The 19,707-nt window shown below is 45.2% G+C and overlaps 2 protein-coding genes across 6 annotated transcripts in view; one reads left to right on the forward strand and one right to left on the reverse strand.

The window, feature by feature from the left end:
* The first annotated feature begins 3,734 nt into the window (after positions 1 to 3,734).
* Positions 3,735 to 12,362, forward strand: LOC124009848 (midnolin-like). 5 transcript variants are annotated; one of them, XM_046322049.1, is made up of 6 exons: positions 3,735 to 4,320; positions 4,717 to 4,807; positions 5,132 to 5,194; positions 6,016 to 6,399; positions 6,877 to 7,303; positions 11,501 to 12,362. In XM_046322049.1, the coding sequence occupies exons 1-6, from the start codon at positions 4,097 to 4,099 to the stop codon at positions 11,779 to 11,781; spliced, it is 1,470 nt and encodes a 489-aa protein (XP_046178005.1). In that variant the 5' UTR covers positions 3,735 to 4,096; the 3' UTR covers positions 11,782 to 12,362. The 5 variants fall into 5 exon arrangements, with proteins under 5 accessions (XP_046178005.1, XP_046178006.1, XP_046178007.1 ...); XM_046322050.1 differs by having other exon boundaries at positions 11,504 to 12,362; XM_046322051.1 differs by having other exon boundaries at positions 6,016 to 6,174.
* Positions 12,363 to 13,511: 1,149 nt separating this feature from the next.
* The window catches only part of LOC124009847 (trithorax group protein osa-like), a 29,878-nt gene continuing 23,682 nt past the window's right edge, over positions 13,512 to 19,707 (reverse strand). Inside the window, exons 7-13 of the mRNA XM_046322048.1 lie at positions 14,784 to 16,077; positions 14,587 to 14,705; positions 14,401 to 14,504; positions 14,154 to 14,331; positions 13,869 to 14,072; positions 13,701 to 13,792; positions 13,512 to 13,621 (exon numbers count right to left, since the gene is read on the reverse strand). Coding sequence (XP_046178004.1) covers positions 13,569 to 13,621; positions 13,701 to 13,792; positions 13,869 to 14,072; positions 14,154 to 14,331; positions 14,401 to 14,504; positions 14,587 to 14,705; positions 14,784 to 16,077 — 2,044 coding nt within the window. The 3' untranslated portion in view covers positions 13,512 to 13,568. The remainder of the gene's footprint in view (positions 13,622 to 13,700; positions 13,793 to 13,868; positions 14,073 to 14,153; positions 14,332 to 14,400; positions 14,505 to 14,586; positions 14,706 to 14,783; positions 16,078 to 19,707) is intronic.

Genomic DNA, 19,707 nt, shown 5'->3' on the forward strand with positions numbered 1-19,707 from the left:
CTGCAGAGATCTACAGCTGAGGTGGGAGACTCTGTCCATAGGACAACAATCAGTCGTATATTGCACAAATCTGGCCTTTATGGAAGAGTGGCAAGAAGAAAGACATTTCTTAAAGATATCCATAAAAAGTGTCGTTTAAAGTTTGCCACAAGCCACCTGGGAGACACACCAAACATGTGGAAGAAGGTGCTCTGGTCAGATGAAACCAAAATTGAACTTTTTGGCAACAATGCAAAACGTTATGTTTGGCGTAAAAGCAACACAGCTCATCACCCTGAACACACCATCCGCACTGTCAAACATGGTGGTGGCAGCATCATGGTTTGGGCCTGCTTTTCTTCAGCAGGGACAGGGAAGATGGTTCAAATTGATGGGAAGATGGATGGAGCCAAATACAGGACCATTCTGGAAGAAAACCTGATGGAGTCTGCAAAAGACCTGAGACTGGGACGGAGATTTGTCTTCCAACAAGACAATGATCCAAAACATAAAGCAAAATCTACAATGGAATGGTTAAAAAATAAACATATCCAGGTGTTAGAATGGCAAAGTCAAAGTCCAGACCTGAATCCAATCGAGAATCTGTGGAAAGAACTGGAAACTGCTGTTCACAAATGCTCTCCATCCAACCTCACTGAGCTCGAGCTGTTTTGCAAGGAGGAATGGGAAAAAATTTCAGTCTCTCCATGTGCAAAACTGAGAAAAACATACCACAAGTGACTTACAGCTATAATCGCAGCAAAAGGTGGCGCTACAAAGTATTAACTTAAAGGGGGCTAAATAATTTTGCACGCCCAATTTTTAAGTTTTTGATTTGTTAGAAAAGTTTGAAATATCCAATAAATGTCGTTCCACTTCATGATTGTGTCCCACTTGTTGTTGATTCTTCACAAAAAAATACAGTTTTATATCTTTATGTTGGAAGCCTGAAATGTGGCAATAGGTCGCAAAGTTCAAGGGGGCCGAATACTTTCGCAAGGCACTGTACAGGTGTGCCAAGCTTGCAACGTCATACCCAAGAAGTCTCGAGGCTGTAGTCACTGCCAAAGATGCTTCAACAAAGTACTGAGTAAAGGGTCTGAATACTTAGGTAAATGTGATATTTCATTTTTAAAATGTTCATTAATTTGCAAAATTTCTAAAAACCTGTTTTTGCTTCATCATTATGGGGTATTGTGTGTAGATGGATGAGGGGGGAGGGGAAACAATGTCATCCATTTTAGAATAAGGCTGTAACGTAACAAAATGTGGAAAAAAAGTCAAGGGGTCTGAATACTTTCCGAATGCACCTTATACGTGTTTAATGACTTACAGGACAGGATGAGTAGACAGAGAGTTCTGGCTAGAGACAAACAATACTATCGGATCGCAGGTTACTACTTCTCTTTCTAGGAATTGCAGAATATACTAAAGGAAACAATCATTTAGCCTACATAAATGTTTATGTTAAGAAATACTGTCTGTCTGACCTCCCGCCTTATACAAACAAAATTCCTTGAAAAGTCAGCTCAGCATTCTGGAATTCCGAGAAGAGAGGTGTAACATTCCAGACTGGTGAGACGTTGGGAAAACTGTGCTGGGAGAGGCCACGAAGGGGGTAAGCCAGGAAAGGCCACGGAGGAGGGAGGAGGAATGTGAGGACGTAGGGTAAATTTGGAGAGGAGGAATTTGTAGTGTGTTCCATGTCTTCTGACGTCAATGCAGCATCCCTGCTGACATGCTCCAGGGAACAGGACATCCTGTGGGTCAGAGTTCATCTCAACAGTCTAAACTGGCTTCCTCTCCTTGTCTCCTCCTCTTTTTTACTTCATCTGCACTGATCTGGAAACATTGGGTGGATGAAAGCAATACAGTATAAGAGGGAAAATGTGTTGTTGGGGTCTACTTTCATCTATACTGGGTTGTTAGACTAGTACAGATGCAAGGAATGAGAGAAGGAGAGGAAGCTACTTTGGAGTATTGGGATTGTTCTTGTTGGTGTCTTGCTGGATTCCATGGAGGACATGGATTCCTGTACATGAGGCTGCACATAGAACCTTCAAAAATGGAACCTATTATCAGCTACTTATCTGGCTCAGGCTTTATCTCAACAGGGCTTTTTATTCAACCTTCAATGAAGAATACCCCAATCCACTGAAATGTATGTCAGTTATGCATCTATGAATTGTATTTTCTGTATTGTGTATTGCGTTGTGAAGCTATAGGTAAGTTTTCCAATGTATTACAAATGTTCATAAAAACTTGAACTGCAAATGCGTCATGCTTTTCCCTTGTTGATGTCTCTCTTACACCTCTCTGCAGTATGAGGTCCAAAGCTCAAGAGAACGATTGGTCAGGTTCTATACAGAAAGAGGCGTAGCAATGGCCGTCAAATGACAATATAATCCTGAATAAGATCCAAGTTACACACAGGGAGGGAGGTTGAGATTCTTGCTGAGATCGAGACTGTGGTGAGTGGGGGTTATTCTCTCTGCAACAACATTCAACAATAACACCCTCTCGCTTCTGCTCTGCTGTCTCCCTCAAAAACACTGGGATATCCATTTGAGCATTTCAGAGATAAAGAGAGGTGGAGGAGAAAGGGAGAGAGAATACAAGAGAGAAAGACAGAGAGAGAATAAAAGAGAGACAGAGACAGAGAGAGAATAAAAGAGAGACAGAGACAGAGAGAGAATAAAAGAGAGACAGAGAGAGAGAGAGAGAGAGAGAGAGAGAGAGAGAGAGAGAGAGAGAGAGAGAGAGAGAGAGAGAGAGAGAGAGAGAGAGAGAGAGAGAGAGAGAGAGAGAGAGAGAGAGAGAACAAAAGACAGAGAGAGAGAGACTCAGACAGAGATCGTTGTCCCTATCCCCAAATATCACTCTTGTTATTAGGAAGAGGGCAGAAGAAAGAGGATGACAGATGCTGAAAAGGAAGGGATAGAATGAGTGGGCGGAGGAAGGATAGTTGCACTTGCAGAGAACAGAGGATGGAGTGAGCGAGTGCATGAGTAGGTGGATGGAGGCAGGCAGGTGGGCCGGGAAAGGTCTGACGCAGTCTGGATGAAGCGGGGGCGGTGCTATATTTAGCACCCGATGGGAGAGGTTCTGGCTGCTTTTCTCTGCCTGTCTACGTCATAGAGTCTACGCTGGCCCTCTGGGCGTTATGTGACAGGTGACGGCACGCTGTTCTTTATCAATGAGGAGACTGGACTAGAATAAAAAGCAGATGAGCAGAGAAAGACCTGATGCTGTGGACTGTACAGGATACAATAACTTACAATAACGATTTGAATATACTGTCAAATAAAATAGAACAGAAAATAATAAAATAGAATAGTGATTATTGATTCATTTGCTTATTACATTCCTAATATGTGAAATGCTTGGAAATGCACATTCTATTAAAGTCATAATGTGAATAGACAAAGCAGAAAGGAAATATCCTACACTCACAGCATTTTAAAGGAGCCCATTCTCAAATCAAATCAGTGTAACAGCACTGAGCTCATAACTTCTTCTGTCAATATAAATGATAGTTTGTATCTGTCAAAACATTATTTATTTTTAAAGGCAACATTGTTTTTTTCTGATTACATCACCACCTTTATGAATGGCACAGTGCTTGGCGGTAGGCTACAAGAACGAGGGCGGGTCCTGTCTACACGTGGGTAGCAAGTAGAGCTGATAGGACCATGCGGTCCAACACTAGGCACCTACAATTGATTGGCTAGTGAGGACAGTGGGAGGATTTAACAGTCATCAAATAGAGACGCTTTTACGCATTGTACAGTTCAATGTGTAGGTTTGAGTCTGAGGAAGACAGGGTAGCCAAGAAGAGGCACTATCGGGCAAGTCTATTGTGATCATCTATCTTCAGTTATCACTCAGTTACATATTTGGAACACACAGTTCAACTCATAGGCTACTGTACTTGGCTCCATTGATCAATAAAGACAAAGAACATCTAATTATTTATATTTCGTCTTCTGGAAAACGGCAGAAGAGTATTGGAGTTGTGTGGGTCAGTTCCAAATAGCCTACATTTAGACAAGCGGATACCAGCTACTCTTTGATACTTCGACCCAAATAACGTGCCAAATAAAGCGCAGCCCAGCGAATGGACCATCATCAACCCGGCACACGTAGCTTCATTCCCCGCGCGGCTCCAGTCTGCGCGTCGGTACCTACTGAATCATTCATGCGCTTGTCCATCAGCTCGACCACAGGCAGCCGCTTCGAGCTCTCTGTCCATCGGGGAGAGACGGTGGAGGTGCTGAGGAGACGACTTTCCCAAAAGCTCAGAGTACCGAAAGAAAGATTCGTCTTGCTGCATAAGGAAACGTGAGTAGCCTAACCCCACTGGGCACATACATCAATTCAACGCCTATTCCACGTTGGTTCGACGTAATTTCATTGAAAGGACGTGGAAACGACGTTGATTCGGTACATTGGGTATGATTTCAAGGGGACCAAATAACAATTCTGATGTAGACTTTTGTATTACATATTTGATGCAATATCATGTAATTTGATTTTAAGTCTGGTTCTGCATGAGCCTATAACTTCATTGTCAAACAGGCCTAACTCATAAATTAAATTGCATTTATGTGCAGGTGTTCTTTGTAAAACATCGTTTTAGTCTCATGTGTGAATAAAAGGCCAAGAATGAATTAATACAAATTCTTAAATGTTTCTATATACACATAGTAATGATCATATCTTCTAATGAACCCACAGGCGGTTGAGTACAGGGACACTACATGACCTGGGCATAGTTGATGGGAGTAAGCTGACACTGGTCCCAACTATTGAGGCAGGCTTGTTATCAGTAAGTCATATATTGTACAGTCCATAAATGGTTAACAAAGTTAACACCAGCTATTGAGTAAAGGAAACATGTCTGTAATGTTAAGTATAGTCTATAAAGCTTCAGCCAAGAGGTCTGGACCTTTATAGCAGAGGTGATATTACTAGGTGCTCTGGCAGTTCTCCCTGAACCACTTTTACAACAGAACCACGTGTAAAACAACACCAGATTTACTGGGGATGTACTTGCCAGCTTCTGTGTGGCCCTATTCATAGGTCTTTCTATCGGCATTGATCTATCATATATATATATAATATGCCTATTTTGTTTTCTTTGCTTCCTTAGTCCCAACCATCCAGAAGAGAGCAGACCATCATGCAGGCTTTGGAGAGTTTAACTGAAACTCAGGTTGGTCTCTGATCTTTCACTGGACTTCTGTGTCATAAGATGGCTGTAACACTGTCGTCTCTATGTGCTAGGATTAAAGGCCTATGTAAATAAATAAGCAGCATTTTCTTTCTGTCTTCGTTTGTACCAGCTCAGTACGGCTGGGTTGTTTCATGAAACAGCAAGGTTGTGCATTTGTGGTTGTTTTCTGCATATGTATGTGTGTGTGGTTGAGATGGGAAGGAGTGACTCAACTTGACAAAGAACAGTTTTCTAAGAAATGGCTAGGTAGTTCTCATTATGGTCTGACTGCCCCCGCCCCAGACTGCACCTCACGTGCACACATGCACGCGCACACGCAGTGACCTAGCCTCCACCACAAGATTCAAATATCACCACTATATAGAGTATATTGATTATATTTACACCAAATATCAGAAGCCATTTTGTACCAGAATGCAAACCCTCACATCAGATATTACAATGGAGAGGTGAGCAGTTCAACGAGACTGTTGTCGTGACTCTGCCGTCTTTAGGCCTGATAGCCTCTTTGTTACTGAAGTGTTCTGCTTCGTGACTGGGCTAAATAGAGACACCAGACTGATAATAACAAAACAGATCTAAATAGTAATGCCTCTGTGTCCATAGATAGCAGTTAGCTCTCAGTAAATAGCTCTGAATGTCTGGGGCCATAACACGAGTGAGAGGGTACCAATATGACTTGTCTGTTGAAGCTTATTACATCTTGGATCATTAAGGACCCTTGTAATGGAGAGAGGCAGCAAACAAATAAGTGCTGTAAATATATTAATCAAGTTATTCATCCTTTTCTGTATCTGCAGGTCAGTGACTTCTTGTCTGGCCGTTCGCCCCTGACCCTTGCCCTCAGGGTCGGTGAGCACATGATGTTCGTCCAGCTCCAACTGGCCCCCCAGAGTGCCACTGGGCAGCAGCAGAGTCACCTCATCACCCAGCGAGCAGGCAGAGCTGGGGTTGAACAGGTGCATGCTGCAAAGTGTGGGTCCACTAGGTTCCCTTACCCCAGCCCAGCCCAGCTCTCCTCCAACACCCCAGCCTCCCCTGCCCTTGTCTCCCCTCATACCCCCTCCTCAACCTCTCACGTCACCTATCTCTCTCCCTCACCTAGTGCCCCCCCTTGCTCCACCAACCCCACCTGCTCCAGCCCTGCACCCCAGAGCCCAACCCCTGCCACCACCTACCCAGAGGTGGGACTAACAGATTATTCATATTATTATAATGTGACTATTATGTGTGTATTATCACATGCTAATGTTAGTTAAATACTTCAAAGCCTGATCCTGTTAGCAAAGCAAGGAATAACTTTTAAATTTAATGTAGTTGCAGATTTATTGTAATATTTATTTATTGAAATATATGACAAGTAGGCTACTGCTATTATCATTATACAGGCTCTATTTTGACTAGACAGGGAGTATCTTATATACTATATATATATTATATAATTTTGGGGTGGCAGGTAGCCTAGTGGTTAGAGCTTGGGCTAGTAACCGAAAGGTTGCTTGATCGAATCCCCGAGCTGACAAGGTACGAATCTGTCTTTCTGCAGTTTAACCCACTGTTCCTAGGCCGTCATTGTAAATAATAATTTTTTCTTAACTGACTCGCCTAGTTAAATAAAGGTTAAATAAAAAAATACAACCCTTTCGCCCTCTTTATCACAGGGTGACTGCAGTGTGGCTGGTACTCCCACCTCTAATAAAACAGCTGCCGGGGAACCAGGTGCTGTCATAGAGAGCTTTGTGAGCCATGCCCCAGGAGTCTTCTCCGGGACCTTCTCAGGCACTCTGCCCCCAGCTGGGCAGGACAGCACCATTACCGGTGTCAAGTCATCCAGACGAGGCATCAACACCATCTTCCAGATCCTCAACGACCTTCTCAGTGCCACTCGCCACTACCAAGGGGCTCCACTGTCCCTCTCCCAGCTCCTCTGCCGCCCTCCCAGCACCCCAACCAGCAGCACTCCGAGTACCCCAACCTCGCCCTTCCCGCCGCCCTCACCTCTCACCCCTGACCTTGTCAGCACTGCTACCTCAGGACCACTTACAGACCACATCAGCCAGGAACAAAGTCACTCATGTAAACCTGCTGGTGAGTTGAGGTCCCACAGAATAACCAAAACTTGTCAATGCTGTGTGCAGCTGATTATAGGCAAAACAAAGTACAACATTATGCTGAGACAAAGGATGTGTAGGTTTTGTTATACCATGCTGTCTTTATTCGACTCCTTTTCTTCATAACACAACTAAAGAACCAAATGAATGCGATAGTGGTTCTCTTTATTGTCTTCATTGAAAACATATGTGCATTAAATAAGAGCGTCTGCTAAATGACTTAAATTTAAATGTAAATGTAAATGTTAAATGAATGTTTAGCATTCAAGTATTCCTCGTCAGTGGTCTGTCACCTAGTTCTCGCTCCTGCATTCCGAAACCCTAGCGTCATGTTTGGAAACCAGTCCAGCCTTCTCAAGCTAGTCCCACAATAGTTTAGTTCTGGTTCTGCTTAGTGTCCAAGTTTAGAAAGTAGCAGCTGTACAGCAGAGAACACTGGTTGTGAGGGTATTGTTGGAAAGGAGGAAGTGGTTTCTGCGCCCCCTATTAATGAACTAGGGTTGTTTATATCCGTTCCCTGACGGCCTACGCATTCATTTGTTCCCCAGTCTGCAATGAATAAGAAAAGTATGTGTGGTTATAAGTGTTTTAGGGCAGAGCGAGTATGTAGCTACAAGGCCCACAGGGGTCAGTTAGTAACAGGAATGCACTCACCGTCACACACGCATAGTAACAGAACCTTAACCTTTTAACCTGAGGGTGCGAACTATTGTATCTTACTAGCACCTTTTCACCCTAGCGCCGGAAGCATACTAATGAACACATAATCATTGGCGACAGTGGCGGCTCTGGGTCACGTTGTCAGGGAAACGGCACTGCTCCATTCTTGGAATTACAATTTATTCCATTTTGTTCATGGGCCCAAAAACAATGCTAGGCTGATTACATGAGTATGGTGCAATGTACTGTACGCTATATATACACAAAAGTATGTGGACACTCCTTCAAACTAGTGAATTTGGCTATTTCAGCTACACCGTTGCTGACAGGAGGGTAAAAGCGAGCACACAGCCATGCAATCTCCATAGACAAACATTGGCAGTAGAATGACCTTACTGAAGAGCTCAGTGACTTTCAACGTGGCACCGTCATAGGATGCCAGCTTTCCAACAAGTCAATTTGTCACATTTGTGCCCTGCTAGAGCTGCCCCGGTCAACTGTAAGTGATGTTGTTGTGAAGTAACAATGGCTCAGATGCGAAATGGTAGGCCTCGCAGATAACAGAACAGGACCGCCGAGTCCTAAGGCGCATGGTGTGTAAAAATGATCTGTCCTCAGTTGCAAAACTCACTAACAATTTCCAAACTGGCTCTGGAAGCAACGTCAGCACAATAACTGTTATTCGGAGCTTCATGAAATGGGTTTCCATGGCCAAGCAACCACACACAGCCTAAGATCACCACGCGCAATGCCAAGCTTTGGATAGAGTGGTATACAGCTCTCTGGAGTGATGAATCACGCTTCACCATCTGGCAGTCCAACAGACTAATCTGGGTTTAGCGGATGCCAGTAGAAACGCTACCTGCCCGAATGCATAGTGCCAACTGTAACATTTGGTGGAGGAGTAATAATGGTCTGGGGCTGTTTTTCATGGTTCAGTCTAGGCCCCTTAGTTCCAGTGAAGGGAAACCTACACCTTCTTTGTTGCAACAGTTCGGGGAAGGCCCTTTCCTGTTTCAGCATGACAATTCCACCGTGCACAAAGTGAGGTCCATACAGAAATTATTTGTCGAGACCGGTGTGGAAGAACTTGACGGACCTGCACAGAGCTCTGACCTCAACCCCATTGAATACCTTTGGGATGAATTGGAACGCCAACTGCGAACCAGACCTAATCGCCCAACATCAGTCCCTGACCTCACTAATGCTCTTGTGGCTGAATGGAAGCAAGTCCCCGTAGCAATTTTCAAACATCTAGTGGAAAGGCTTCCCAGAGGAGTGGGGGCTATTATATTAGCCAAAGGGGGACCAACTCCATATTAACCCCATGATTTTGGACTGAAATGTTTGACCAGCAGGTGTCCACATACATTTTGTCATGTGGTGTATATGTAAACTCAGCAAAAAAAAAGAAATGTTCATTTTCAGGACCCGGTCTTTAAAAGATAATTCGTAAAAATCTAAATAACTTCACAGATCTTCATTGTAAAGGGTCTAAACACTGTTTCCATGCTTGTTCAATGAACCATAAACAATTAATGAACATGCACCTAACAGCTTACAGACAGTAGGCAATTAAGATCACAGTTATGAAAACTTAGGACACTAAAGAGGCCTTTCTTCTGACTCTGAAAAACACCAAAGAAAGATGCCCAGGGTCCCTGCTCATCTGCGTGAATGTGCCTTAGGCATGCTGCAAGGAGGCATGAGGACTGCAGATGTGGCCAAGGCAATAAATTGCAATGTCCACACTGTGAGACGCCTAAGACAGCACTACAGGGAGACAGGACGGACAGCTGATCGTCCTCGCAGTTGCAGATCACGTGTAACAACACCTGCACAGGATCAGTACATCTGAACATCACACCTGCGGGACAGATACAGGATGGCAACAACGACTGCCTGAGTTATACCAGGAACGCACAATCCCTCCATCAGTGCTCAAACTGTCAGCAATAGGCTGAGAGAGGCTGGATTGAGGGCTTGTAGGCCTGTTGTAAGGCAGGGCCTCACCAGACATCACTGGCAAAAATGTCACATATGGGCACAAACCCACCGTTGGTTGACCAGACAGGACTGGCAGAAGGTGCTCTTCACTGTCGAGTCGCGATTTTGTCTCACCAGGGGTGATGGTCAGATTTGTGTTAATCATCGAAGGAATGAGCATTACACAGAGGCCTGTACTCTAGAGCGGGATCGAATCCGAGGTGGAGGGTCCGTCATGGTCTGGGGCGGTGTGTCACAGCATCATCGGACTGAGCTTGTTGTCATTGCAGGTAATCTCAACGCTGTGCGTTACAGGGAAGACATCCTCCTCCCTCATGTGGTAGCCTTCCTGTAGGCTCATCCAGATATGACCATGGCATGACAATGCCATCAGCCATACTGCTCATTCTGTGCGTGCTTTCCTGCAAGACAGGAATGTCAGTGTTCTGCCATGGCCAGCGAAGAGCCCGTATCTTAATCCCATTGTGCACATCTGGGACCTGTTGGATCAGAGAGTGAGGGCTAGGGCCATTCCCCCAAGAAATGTCTGGAAACTTGCAGGTGCCTTGGTGCAAGAGTGGGGTAGCGTCTCACAGCAAGAACTGGCAAATCTGGTGCAGTCCATGAGGAGGAGATGCAGCTGGTGGCCACACCAGATGCTGCCTGTTACTTTTGATTTTGACCCCCCCCCCTTTGTTCAGGGACACATTATTCAATTTCTGTTAGTCACATGTCTGTGGAATTGTTCAGTTTATGTCTCAGTTGTTGAATCTTATGTTCATACAAATATTTACACATGTTAAGTTTGCTGAAAATAAACTTTTGACAGTGAGAGGACGTTTCTTTTTTGCTGAGTTTATATACTACTTGAATTCTTGCTATAACATTCTTCCTCATGACCAGTGGTGTAAAGTACTGAAGTTAAAATACTTGAAAGTTCTACTTCTGTAGTTTTTTGGGGAATCTATACTTTACCATTTATATTTGACATCTTTTACTTTCACTTCACTTTATTTTCTAAAGAAAATAATGCACTTTTTACACAAATTCTCACTGACACCCCAAAAGTACTCATTACATTTTGAACGTGAAAGTGTCAAATTCACACACTTATCAAGAGAACATCCCTGGTCATCCCTACTGCCTCTAATCTGGCAGACTCACTAAACACAAATGCTTCGTTTGTAAATGAGTATGCCGCTGGCTATAAGAAAAAAATAAAATTGTGCCATCTGGTTTACTTAGAAGGAATTTGAAATGATTTACTTTTACTTTTGATATTTAAGTATATTTCAGCAATTACATTTGTTTTTGATACTTAAGTATATTTTAAATCAAATACATTTACCCAAGTAGCATTTTACTGGGTGACTTTAAATTTTACTTGAGTCATTTTCTATTAAGGTATCTCTTTTACTACAGTATGACATTTGTGTACTTTTTCCTCCACTGCTCATGACTCTTCTTCCACCAACCTCCTGTTTTCTCTATTCCCTCTCATCCTCCCTCCCTCCTCTTCCTCTCTCAGCAGGCCTGTATTCCAGTCAATCTGAGGAAGAGAACCAGTCGTTGCGTTGTAAACTGGAGCGCCTTCAGATGTTGATGCACCAGAGACGCCTGCGCAGGCGGGCTCGCAGGGACACACGCACCTCACACCCCTACCCTCCTCACCGTCAACCCTGGTCGCCCGGACGAGACAAAGCCAGCCGCCATAGCAACGGCAGCCTGACCAGCAGCGAGAGCTCTTCCCTGGACGACCTGGAGTTGCAATGGAAACCGGAGATACCTTCCGACCTTTTGATGGCATAGAGCATGAGATTAAAACAAGTTTGGACCTATGTCATTGGCTGTCCTTTGAATGGCTGAGTAGGAGAAACTGCCCATTTTGGGACTCTATCACACTGCACAAGGACTCTTCATAAAGACAACTGTCCCTTCTTGAAACTGGACATTCAAACAGAACTTACGTAGTATATTGTATGTAAATAGTTTACTCCCTTGACTGAGCTTTCTGCGGATCATATGACACTTTACTGTCAGTCTCTTGCCAGAGTCTGATGGAACCAGACTTACTGTTTGAGGGTCTACCAGTCACTGTACCTACCATTAAACTCATCTGACACATCTTCAGTTGCTGTCGTTCACATTGTCAGAACTATGTAGCATTGAGGTTGTCAAATAGATAAGTTTCTGCACATTTGTTCGGACAGCTTTATTGCAAGGTTTCAGTCGCTCAAGAGTGAAGTGATCTTTGTATACAGTATGTTCTGATGCATTAAGCAGGTAAAATATAAAATTGATAATGTTCTGATTTGACCCATGTAGACTGTTTAAGTTTGAAGCAATAATTGATTCTGTTCTGCAGACTTTCCTAGGAAATACAAATTCTGAAGTCAGCAATTTGCCTCTTTTCCTTTAATTATACTTCTAACATCCATTTAACAAAATACTCCAATCCTATACCTCAACGCCTGTAGAGTGCTGGGGTGCGTTCAGTTCAATTAAACATTTGCTACGTTGCGTGACGGTTATTACTGCAGGACACTTCTAAAAATGGAACAGACAGGTGACTTGAAAGTGCAGTGCAGTGTTCTGCAACCTCTCCCAGTTTAGTTGTTCAGAACACTAATTGAATGTTACAGTACATGTTGTACTGAACTCAAGCCCTGGGGTGTTGAAATTAAAAAATGTTTTCTATTGACAAATTCAGGTAAGTCCCACACCGTTTGCTTCCTAGTGAAGAGCTAGGATCAGGTCCCCCCCTGGGCATGTCTTCAGATCCAAGACAACTTAACTTTCAGGATAATGCCTTGCTGCGACAATTGAGGTGAGGGTGAGTGTAAACAGTTGCCAAACGTTCTGCAACTAGTGTTTCTTGGACAAATTAAGACAAGTCCCTCCCATTTAAGAATATTCTGCTATATTATTAACCCCAGGTGTGTAAGGCGTTGCTCGGTCACTAACAGTGCGACTGACGTTTGCTGCGATACTTAAGGTTCCTTGTACACGTGTCAATTTAACTTCTGACAATTTAAATTAAAGCAATAACAGAACACCTCTGTTGAGTCAACCATCTTATGAATACAGAAAGTCAGACAAGTTTCAGAAAAGTATGTCCTCAGGCAGTTAGGGTTCCTACGGTCAGTGCTGGTGATAGGAGACATGAGGGTTCGACACTCAGCTGCCCTCATCCAGCCATCATGTCTCTTGTTTACGCCAAACATCGGTTATAGCTGCGAGGACAATATAGACATTAATGCCTCCTGCCTAAAATGACATTTTGGACTTGCCCTTGATCGCACATGAATCCAAACACTAAAAATGTTTATTTTCAAAAATCAAGTAGTAAATTGACAAATAACTCCTGGAAATTGATAGGGCCTAGAGGAACAGTTCAGTACAGTAGCAACGTTACGAACCTGAGAAATGTAGCTCATGACAAAGCTCTGTGAATAAAGAGTGATCAGCTACACACATTTTCCTATTTGATATCATAAAATTCCTGAATTTTACATTCCAAATAAATCCAGTCAGATGTGAACATTGTAACAGATTTATTCTCCTCAAAGAGTTAAATAGGAAAGATTCTTGTAATATTACTCATGGACCATGATAGGGCCCAAGGTAGCTTCACCTTCCTTCTGCATATCTGAGGAGAGTAGAGAACAGTGATGGAATACATTACATTTTAAACTGGTAATAAAGCTCTGGCTTTGATTGACACTTACCTAAATCACTGTCCAGATCTCTAGCTTTGCTCACAGCACAGCTGGAGTCACAGCAGCCACAAACCAGGTCATCCCCACCAGCAGCCTTCCAGCTACAGATAAATATGAAGGTTAGTTTATATAGCAGCATGTCAAAGGTACTATACCCACAACCCAGCTTATACATACCCATCTGTGAAAGAGCAGGCCTTGTTCTCAGCATCAATGGGGGAAGAGGCTGCAGATGCTTTCAGATGACATGTTATGTAGAGCTGCTGGGAATCAATCTGTGGTTGGAACCGGAAGGACTCCAGCTGAAACTGGATCTTGTCATCCTGGGATTTGGACAGGAACTGGGAGCTGGAGCCGGTCAACTTGGCATCAACCAGACACCTGAGGAGACCAAGGGTCAACGTTAGGCTTCAGGGGTTACATTTAAGGTAATATAAGAGTCAAACTGACAACTAAACTCACCCATGGTCCTCAATGAAAGAATATCTAGGGACAGTGTGGACATTAGGCGCCAAGGTGGCGACACAGCGGTCCACAAAGACACGGAGGGGAACGTGGTGGTACGGCATGACCGAGGCTTCCATGTTGATCATGTCACCAAGATAGTAATGTTTGGAGGGCCTCTCAAACTGCCAGTCAGCTGGAAAGAGGAGTGGCATGTCAGTGGGGGTTTACACAAAGGAAGAGGCTTCCAGTCAGGTTTACCTACCAGTCATTAACCTCAGGGAGAAGTAGAGGAGTTCCTCTTTCACCATGTTGGAAATGTTGGGGATCCAGTTTGGCTTCAGGGCATTGCTGCTCACATCGTGATTCCTAGAAACAAACATGGACTATGGCATTACTCAAACCTCAGAATGATATGGGTTGTCAAAGTGAAGAACGCAACAATAGTTACCTCAAGTAGTGGCACTCAATATCAACCATAGCTGCACTGGTTTTCACTATAGAAGTGTTAGCAAGAGGTTTTGGCTCATAGACAAGCGTGAAGGTGTAGATCAGCACATCCTCAGTCATCTAGGAACAGGATCACAAGAGATGTAGCACAAAGATAATGATTCACAGTCAGGAAGTTAACCAGCAAATGTGACATACCTTCAGCTCACTGCCACAGCCATGCAGCTCTGATTCAAAGGTGATCACATGAGCTTCAGCGTCCTCCTCAGTGGCAGCACAACCTCCTAGAGTGATACGCTCTGGCTGTATGAGCCGGCCAATCCCCAGCAGGTCCTGGTTCACCTGCACCCGGACCACACTCTCCCCACACTGAGCCGACACACTGTTGGCCGCCACCTGCTTCAGCCGCTCAGACACAGTAGGCCTGTGCTCAGGCTTTGCAACTTCAGGATAGCTCCAAGTCAAAGGGTTCTCAGACGCCTGCTTGGACTGGGAGCTCTCAGGGTCTTCATCCTGGATAGGTTTCTGGCCCAAAGGCAATCCAACAGGATCCTGGCCCACAGGCTGCTCGCTAGGTTCCTGGCCCACAGGCTGCTCCCCAACAGGTTGCTGGCCCACAGGCTCTCCAACATGCTCACTAGGTTCTTGGCCCAAAGGCTCACCAACAGGCTGCTGGCTAAGTTCCTGGCCCACAAGCTGCTCTCCAACAGGATGCTGGCCCACAGGCTCCCCAACATGCTCACTAGGCTCTTGGCCCAAAGGCTCGCCCACAGGCTGCTCTCCAACAGGTTCCTGGCGCACAGGCTGCTCTACAGGTTCATGTCCCACAGGCTCTTGGGCCACAGGCTGCTCGCTAGGATCCTGGCCCACAGGCTCGCTGAGTTCATTACCCAAAATCTCACTTGGTTCCTGGCCCACAGGCTCGCTCGGTTCCTGGCCCACAGGCTGCTGGCTTGGTTCTTGGCCCACATGCTGCTCTCCAGGTTCATGGCCCACAAGCTCTCCAACATGCTCACTAGGTTCTTGGCCCAAAGGCTCGCCAACAGGCTGCTGGCTTTGTTCCTGGCCCACAGGCAGCTCTTCAACAGGTTGCTCTCCAATATGCTCACTAGACTCTTGGCCTAAAGGATCGCTAGGTTCCTTGCCCAAAGGCTGGTCAACAGGATGCTCTCCAACAGGTTCCTGGCTCACAGGCTGCTCTCCAGGTTCATGGCCCACAGGCTGCTCGCTAGGTTCATTACCCAAAATGTCACTTGGTTCCTGGCCCACAGGCTCTTGGGCCACAGGCTGCTCGCTAGGATCCTGGCCCACAGGCTCGCTGAATTCATTACCCAAAATCTCACTTGGTTCTTGGCCCACATGCTGCTCTCCAGGTTCATGGTCCACAAGCTCTCCAACATGCTCACTAGGTTCTTGGCCCAAAGGCTGCTCTCCCACAGGCGCATTAGGTTCTTGGCCCACAGGCTCACTATGTTCTTGGCCCACAGGCTCACTATGTTCTTGGCCCACAGGCTCACTATGTTCTTGGCCCACAGGCTCATGGCCCACAGGCTCCTCTCCAACAGGTTGCTGGCCCACAGGCTCACTAGGTTTTTGGTCCACAGGTTGCTCTCCAGGTTCATAGCCAACAGGCTGCTCACCAGGTGACTGGCCCACAGGCTCTCCTACATGCTCACTAGGTTCTTGGCCCAAAGGCTTGCCAACAGGCTGCTGGCTTTGTTCCTGGCCCACAGGCTCACTAGAAACTCCAGGCTCTCCATGGTCACTAGACTCTTGGCCTAAGGATCACTAGCTTCCTGGCCCAAGGCTGGCCAACAGGATGCTCTGGCCCAACAGGTTCCTGGCTCTAGGCTGCTCTCCAGGTTCATGGCCCATCTTCCTGCCACAGGCTTTCCAACCGGTTCCTGACCCACAGGCTGCTCACTAGGTTCCTGGTCCACAGGCTGCTCGCTAGGTTCATTACCTAAAATCTCACTTGGTTCCTGGCCCACAGGCTGCTCTCCCACAGGCTCACTAGGTTCTTGGCCCACAGGCTCACTACGTTCTTGGCCCACAGGCTCCTCTCCAACAGGTTTCTGGCCCACAGGCTCACTGGTTCTTGGTCCACAGGCCGCTCTCCAGGTTCATGGTCCACAGGCTCTTGGGCCACAGGGTTGCTAAGTTCCTGACCTACAGGGTGGCTAGGTTCCTGACCCACAGACTTTCACTGGTTCCTTTCCCAATGGCTCGCCAACAGGCTGCAGACTAGGCCCCTGGCCCACCGGCTCGACAAGGTCCCTGGCCCAAGGCTCGCTAGGTCCCTGGCCCACAGGCTCCTCAGGTCCCTGGCCCACAGGCTCGCTAAATCCCTGGCCCAAATAATGATGACATCCCTGGCCCACAGGCTCCCAACATGCTCACTTGGTTCTTGGCCCAATGGCTGGCCCACAGGCTGCTCTCCAACAGGTTCCTGGCCCACAGGCTCTCCTACATGCTACTGGCCACAGCCATGACTAGGTTCTTGGCCCAAAGGCTGGCTTTGTTCCTGGCCCACAGGCTGCTCTCCAACAGGTTGCTGGCCCACAGGCTCACTCCCAACAGGCTTCCAACATGCTCACTAGACTCTTGGCCTAAAGGATCCAGACTTCCTTGCCCAAAGGCTGGCCAACAGGATGCTCGCCAAGAGGTTCCTGGCTCACAGGCTCGCTTGTTTCCTGGCCCACAGGCTGCCCTCCAGCTGCCTGGCCCACAGGCTTGCTAGTTTCTAGACCCAAAAGCCCACCAAAAAGCTTGCTATGTTCCTGTTCAGGCTTCCCAACCGGATCATGGCCCACAGGCTGCTCACTAGGTTCCTGGCCCACAGGAACGACAACGGGCTCGCTAGGTTCTTGTCCCACAGGGTCCTCTCCCACAGGGTCTTCTTGCACTCGCTTCTGAGTGTCAAACTGTGCTGAAACTTCATCATCATGCAGAAACCCCGATCTTGGATAAAACCATCTGGACATCCAAGCATCACTAACACAGCCAAACACCACGACCAACAGCAGCACTGCAGCCACTTGACTGAACCCCATCACCCCAAATAGACATAAGTTATTCTTGTCAATTCTTCCACAGAGTCTGTCAAACCATTTTATAGCCACGATGTCTGACAAAGGCCCCACCCCATTCAGAAATCAGCTTGATTATTGTCCAGACCTGATTATTTAAACAGGTGCTGAAGAATGTGAAGTTGATTGTCATTGGTTGCCTTTGTGCACACAAAATCACATACACCTGAGGAGGGCTTAACTTTAGAGAGTGTTCATAGAAATGTAATATGTAGGACAGACATACTTTTCTATAGTGGATGTTACTCCCAGATCCTGTTGAGCTAACCTTGGTAGAGAAAATTAAGGATTGGTCAGACATCAGTGATATTGGGAAACTGATACACAATTACTATGGTGGAAGTTTTTATGCATTTTTACCGCTTTTCACAGATGAATCCAAGGACCCAAAAGTGGGTGCACAGCTAGCAGGTGTTTACGTTCCTGAACTTGATGTGCATATATGTAGAAGACTAACAGATGAACTGTCAGTATAATCATTTGAACTGTTGGCGATAGTAGTTTCCCTCCAGTGGGTGGAGGACATAGAACCTGTCAGAATTATAGTACACTCAGATATGGCTAATCTAATAGGAGTGACCTACTATTGGAGCTATTCATGTTTTTATGGAGAATTGAGAGACAGGGAGTGATGAATGAATTAAATTGTAATTCATGTCAAACCGCCAATTGGCAACCCCATCGCTTATGGGATATATTGACACAAACGTTACAATAATTCACTATGGTAATTCAATTATCATTCTTCTTCCGGTGTTCTTTGCATTGTGCATCACAAAAAGATTGAAAAAAGTCAGGTTATCCAAACAATAATTACATTGCTAGAGCAGTAAAATAAAATACATACATACACACTGTATATATACGCATACATACATTACATATATAGATAAATAAATATAGGAGAAAATAAGAAACATGCCATTTACCGCTCAGAAGCTAAATATTTTTTACACTTTAATTGCAGGTAGTCTTTTTCTTTTATTCCAGGCTTTATAAAAGATAAAGGGCAAGTAGTGAGGTTCTACTGGATCCCAGCCTATTCGCTTGTGGAAGGGAATGAAATTGTGGACCAGTTAGCTCGAAGATATTTAAAACAAGATAACATTTAAATTCATGTTCCACGGGGTGAGATGAAGCCAACGTAAGATCAGAGACATTTTGATAGATGTGTGGCATGGGAATCTGATGCCAAGGGCCGGCATTTATATGCTCTCCAAAGAAAGGTTGGTAGACCAATATTCAATTGTCTGAATTAATCTGATGAATCAAGAAATCTGTCATTTGGATGGTTTTGCCAAGGAAGTCTTAGTCACACAATTTTACATCTAGCTAAGGTGTTTGGTGCAGTATTTCTCAAGAACAAAAAGTTGCCTGAAAACCAGTAGTGCACTACAGACAGATTCTAGTCAGCTGCTGCAGTGCAGGACTGATTTCTGAGAACATGTCTCCAACTTCATCAGCAAGCTGTCAAACTATCAGAAATAAAGAACAAATTACACACAGTTTACCACTGCCCAAAATCACTATCTAGCTAAGTTCCATCCCTGTGTTTGTCAATGAAGCTTGCTAACATCAGCAGGCACATTGAGCAAATGTAAAAAAATATTTAAAAAATAAAATGGAATTGTATGTCACATGTCTTACTTACCGGTCCATTTCCAGCAATTGCAGAGCTGAAGTTAACATAAAAAATTAAAAATAGTGACAAGGAATAAATACACAGTGAAAAACAAATAAAAATAACATGGCTACCTACAGGGAGTACCAGTACCGAGTATATGTAAGGTAATTGAGGTAGCTATGTGCTGTACATAGAGCTAAAGTAACTAGGCAACAGTATAAATAATAGACAGTAGCAGCAGTGTGTGTGTGTGTGGCGTCAGTATGCATGTGTGTGCATGTTATGTGTGTGTGTTTGTGTGTGTGTGTGTGTGGGGTGTTAGTGAAAGTGTGTGTGAGTGTGTGCGCATAGAGCAGGGTTCCCCTACTGGTGGCCCGTGGGCAGAATTTGACCCGCGGATGGTCATATC

The sequence above is a fragment of the Oncorhynchus gorbuscha genome, linkage group LG22, assembly GCF_021184085.1.
Source record: "Oncorhynchus gorbuscha isolate QuinsamMale2020 ecotype Even-year linkage group LG22, OgorEven_v1.0, whole genome shotgun sequence".
Taxonomy (NCBI): domain Eukaryota; kingdom Metazoa; phylum Chordata; class Actinopteri; order Salmoniformes; family Salmonidae; genus Oncorhynchus; species Oncorhynchus gorbuscha.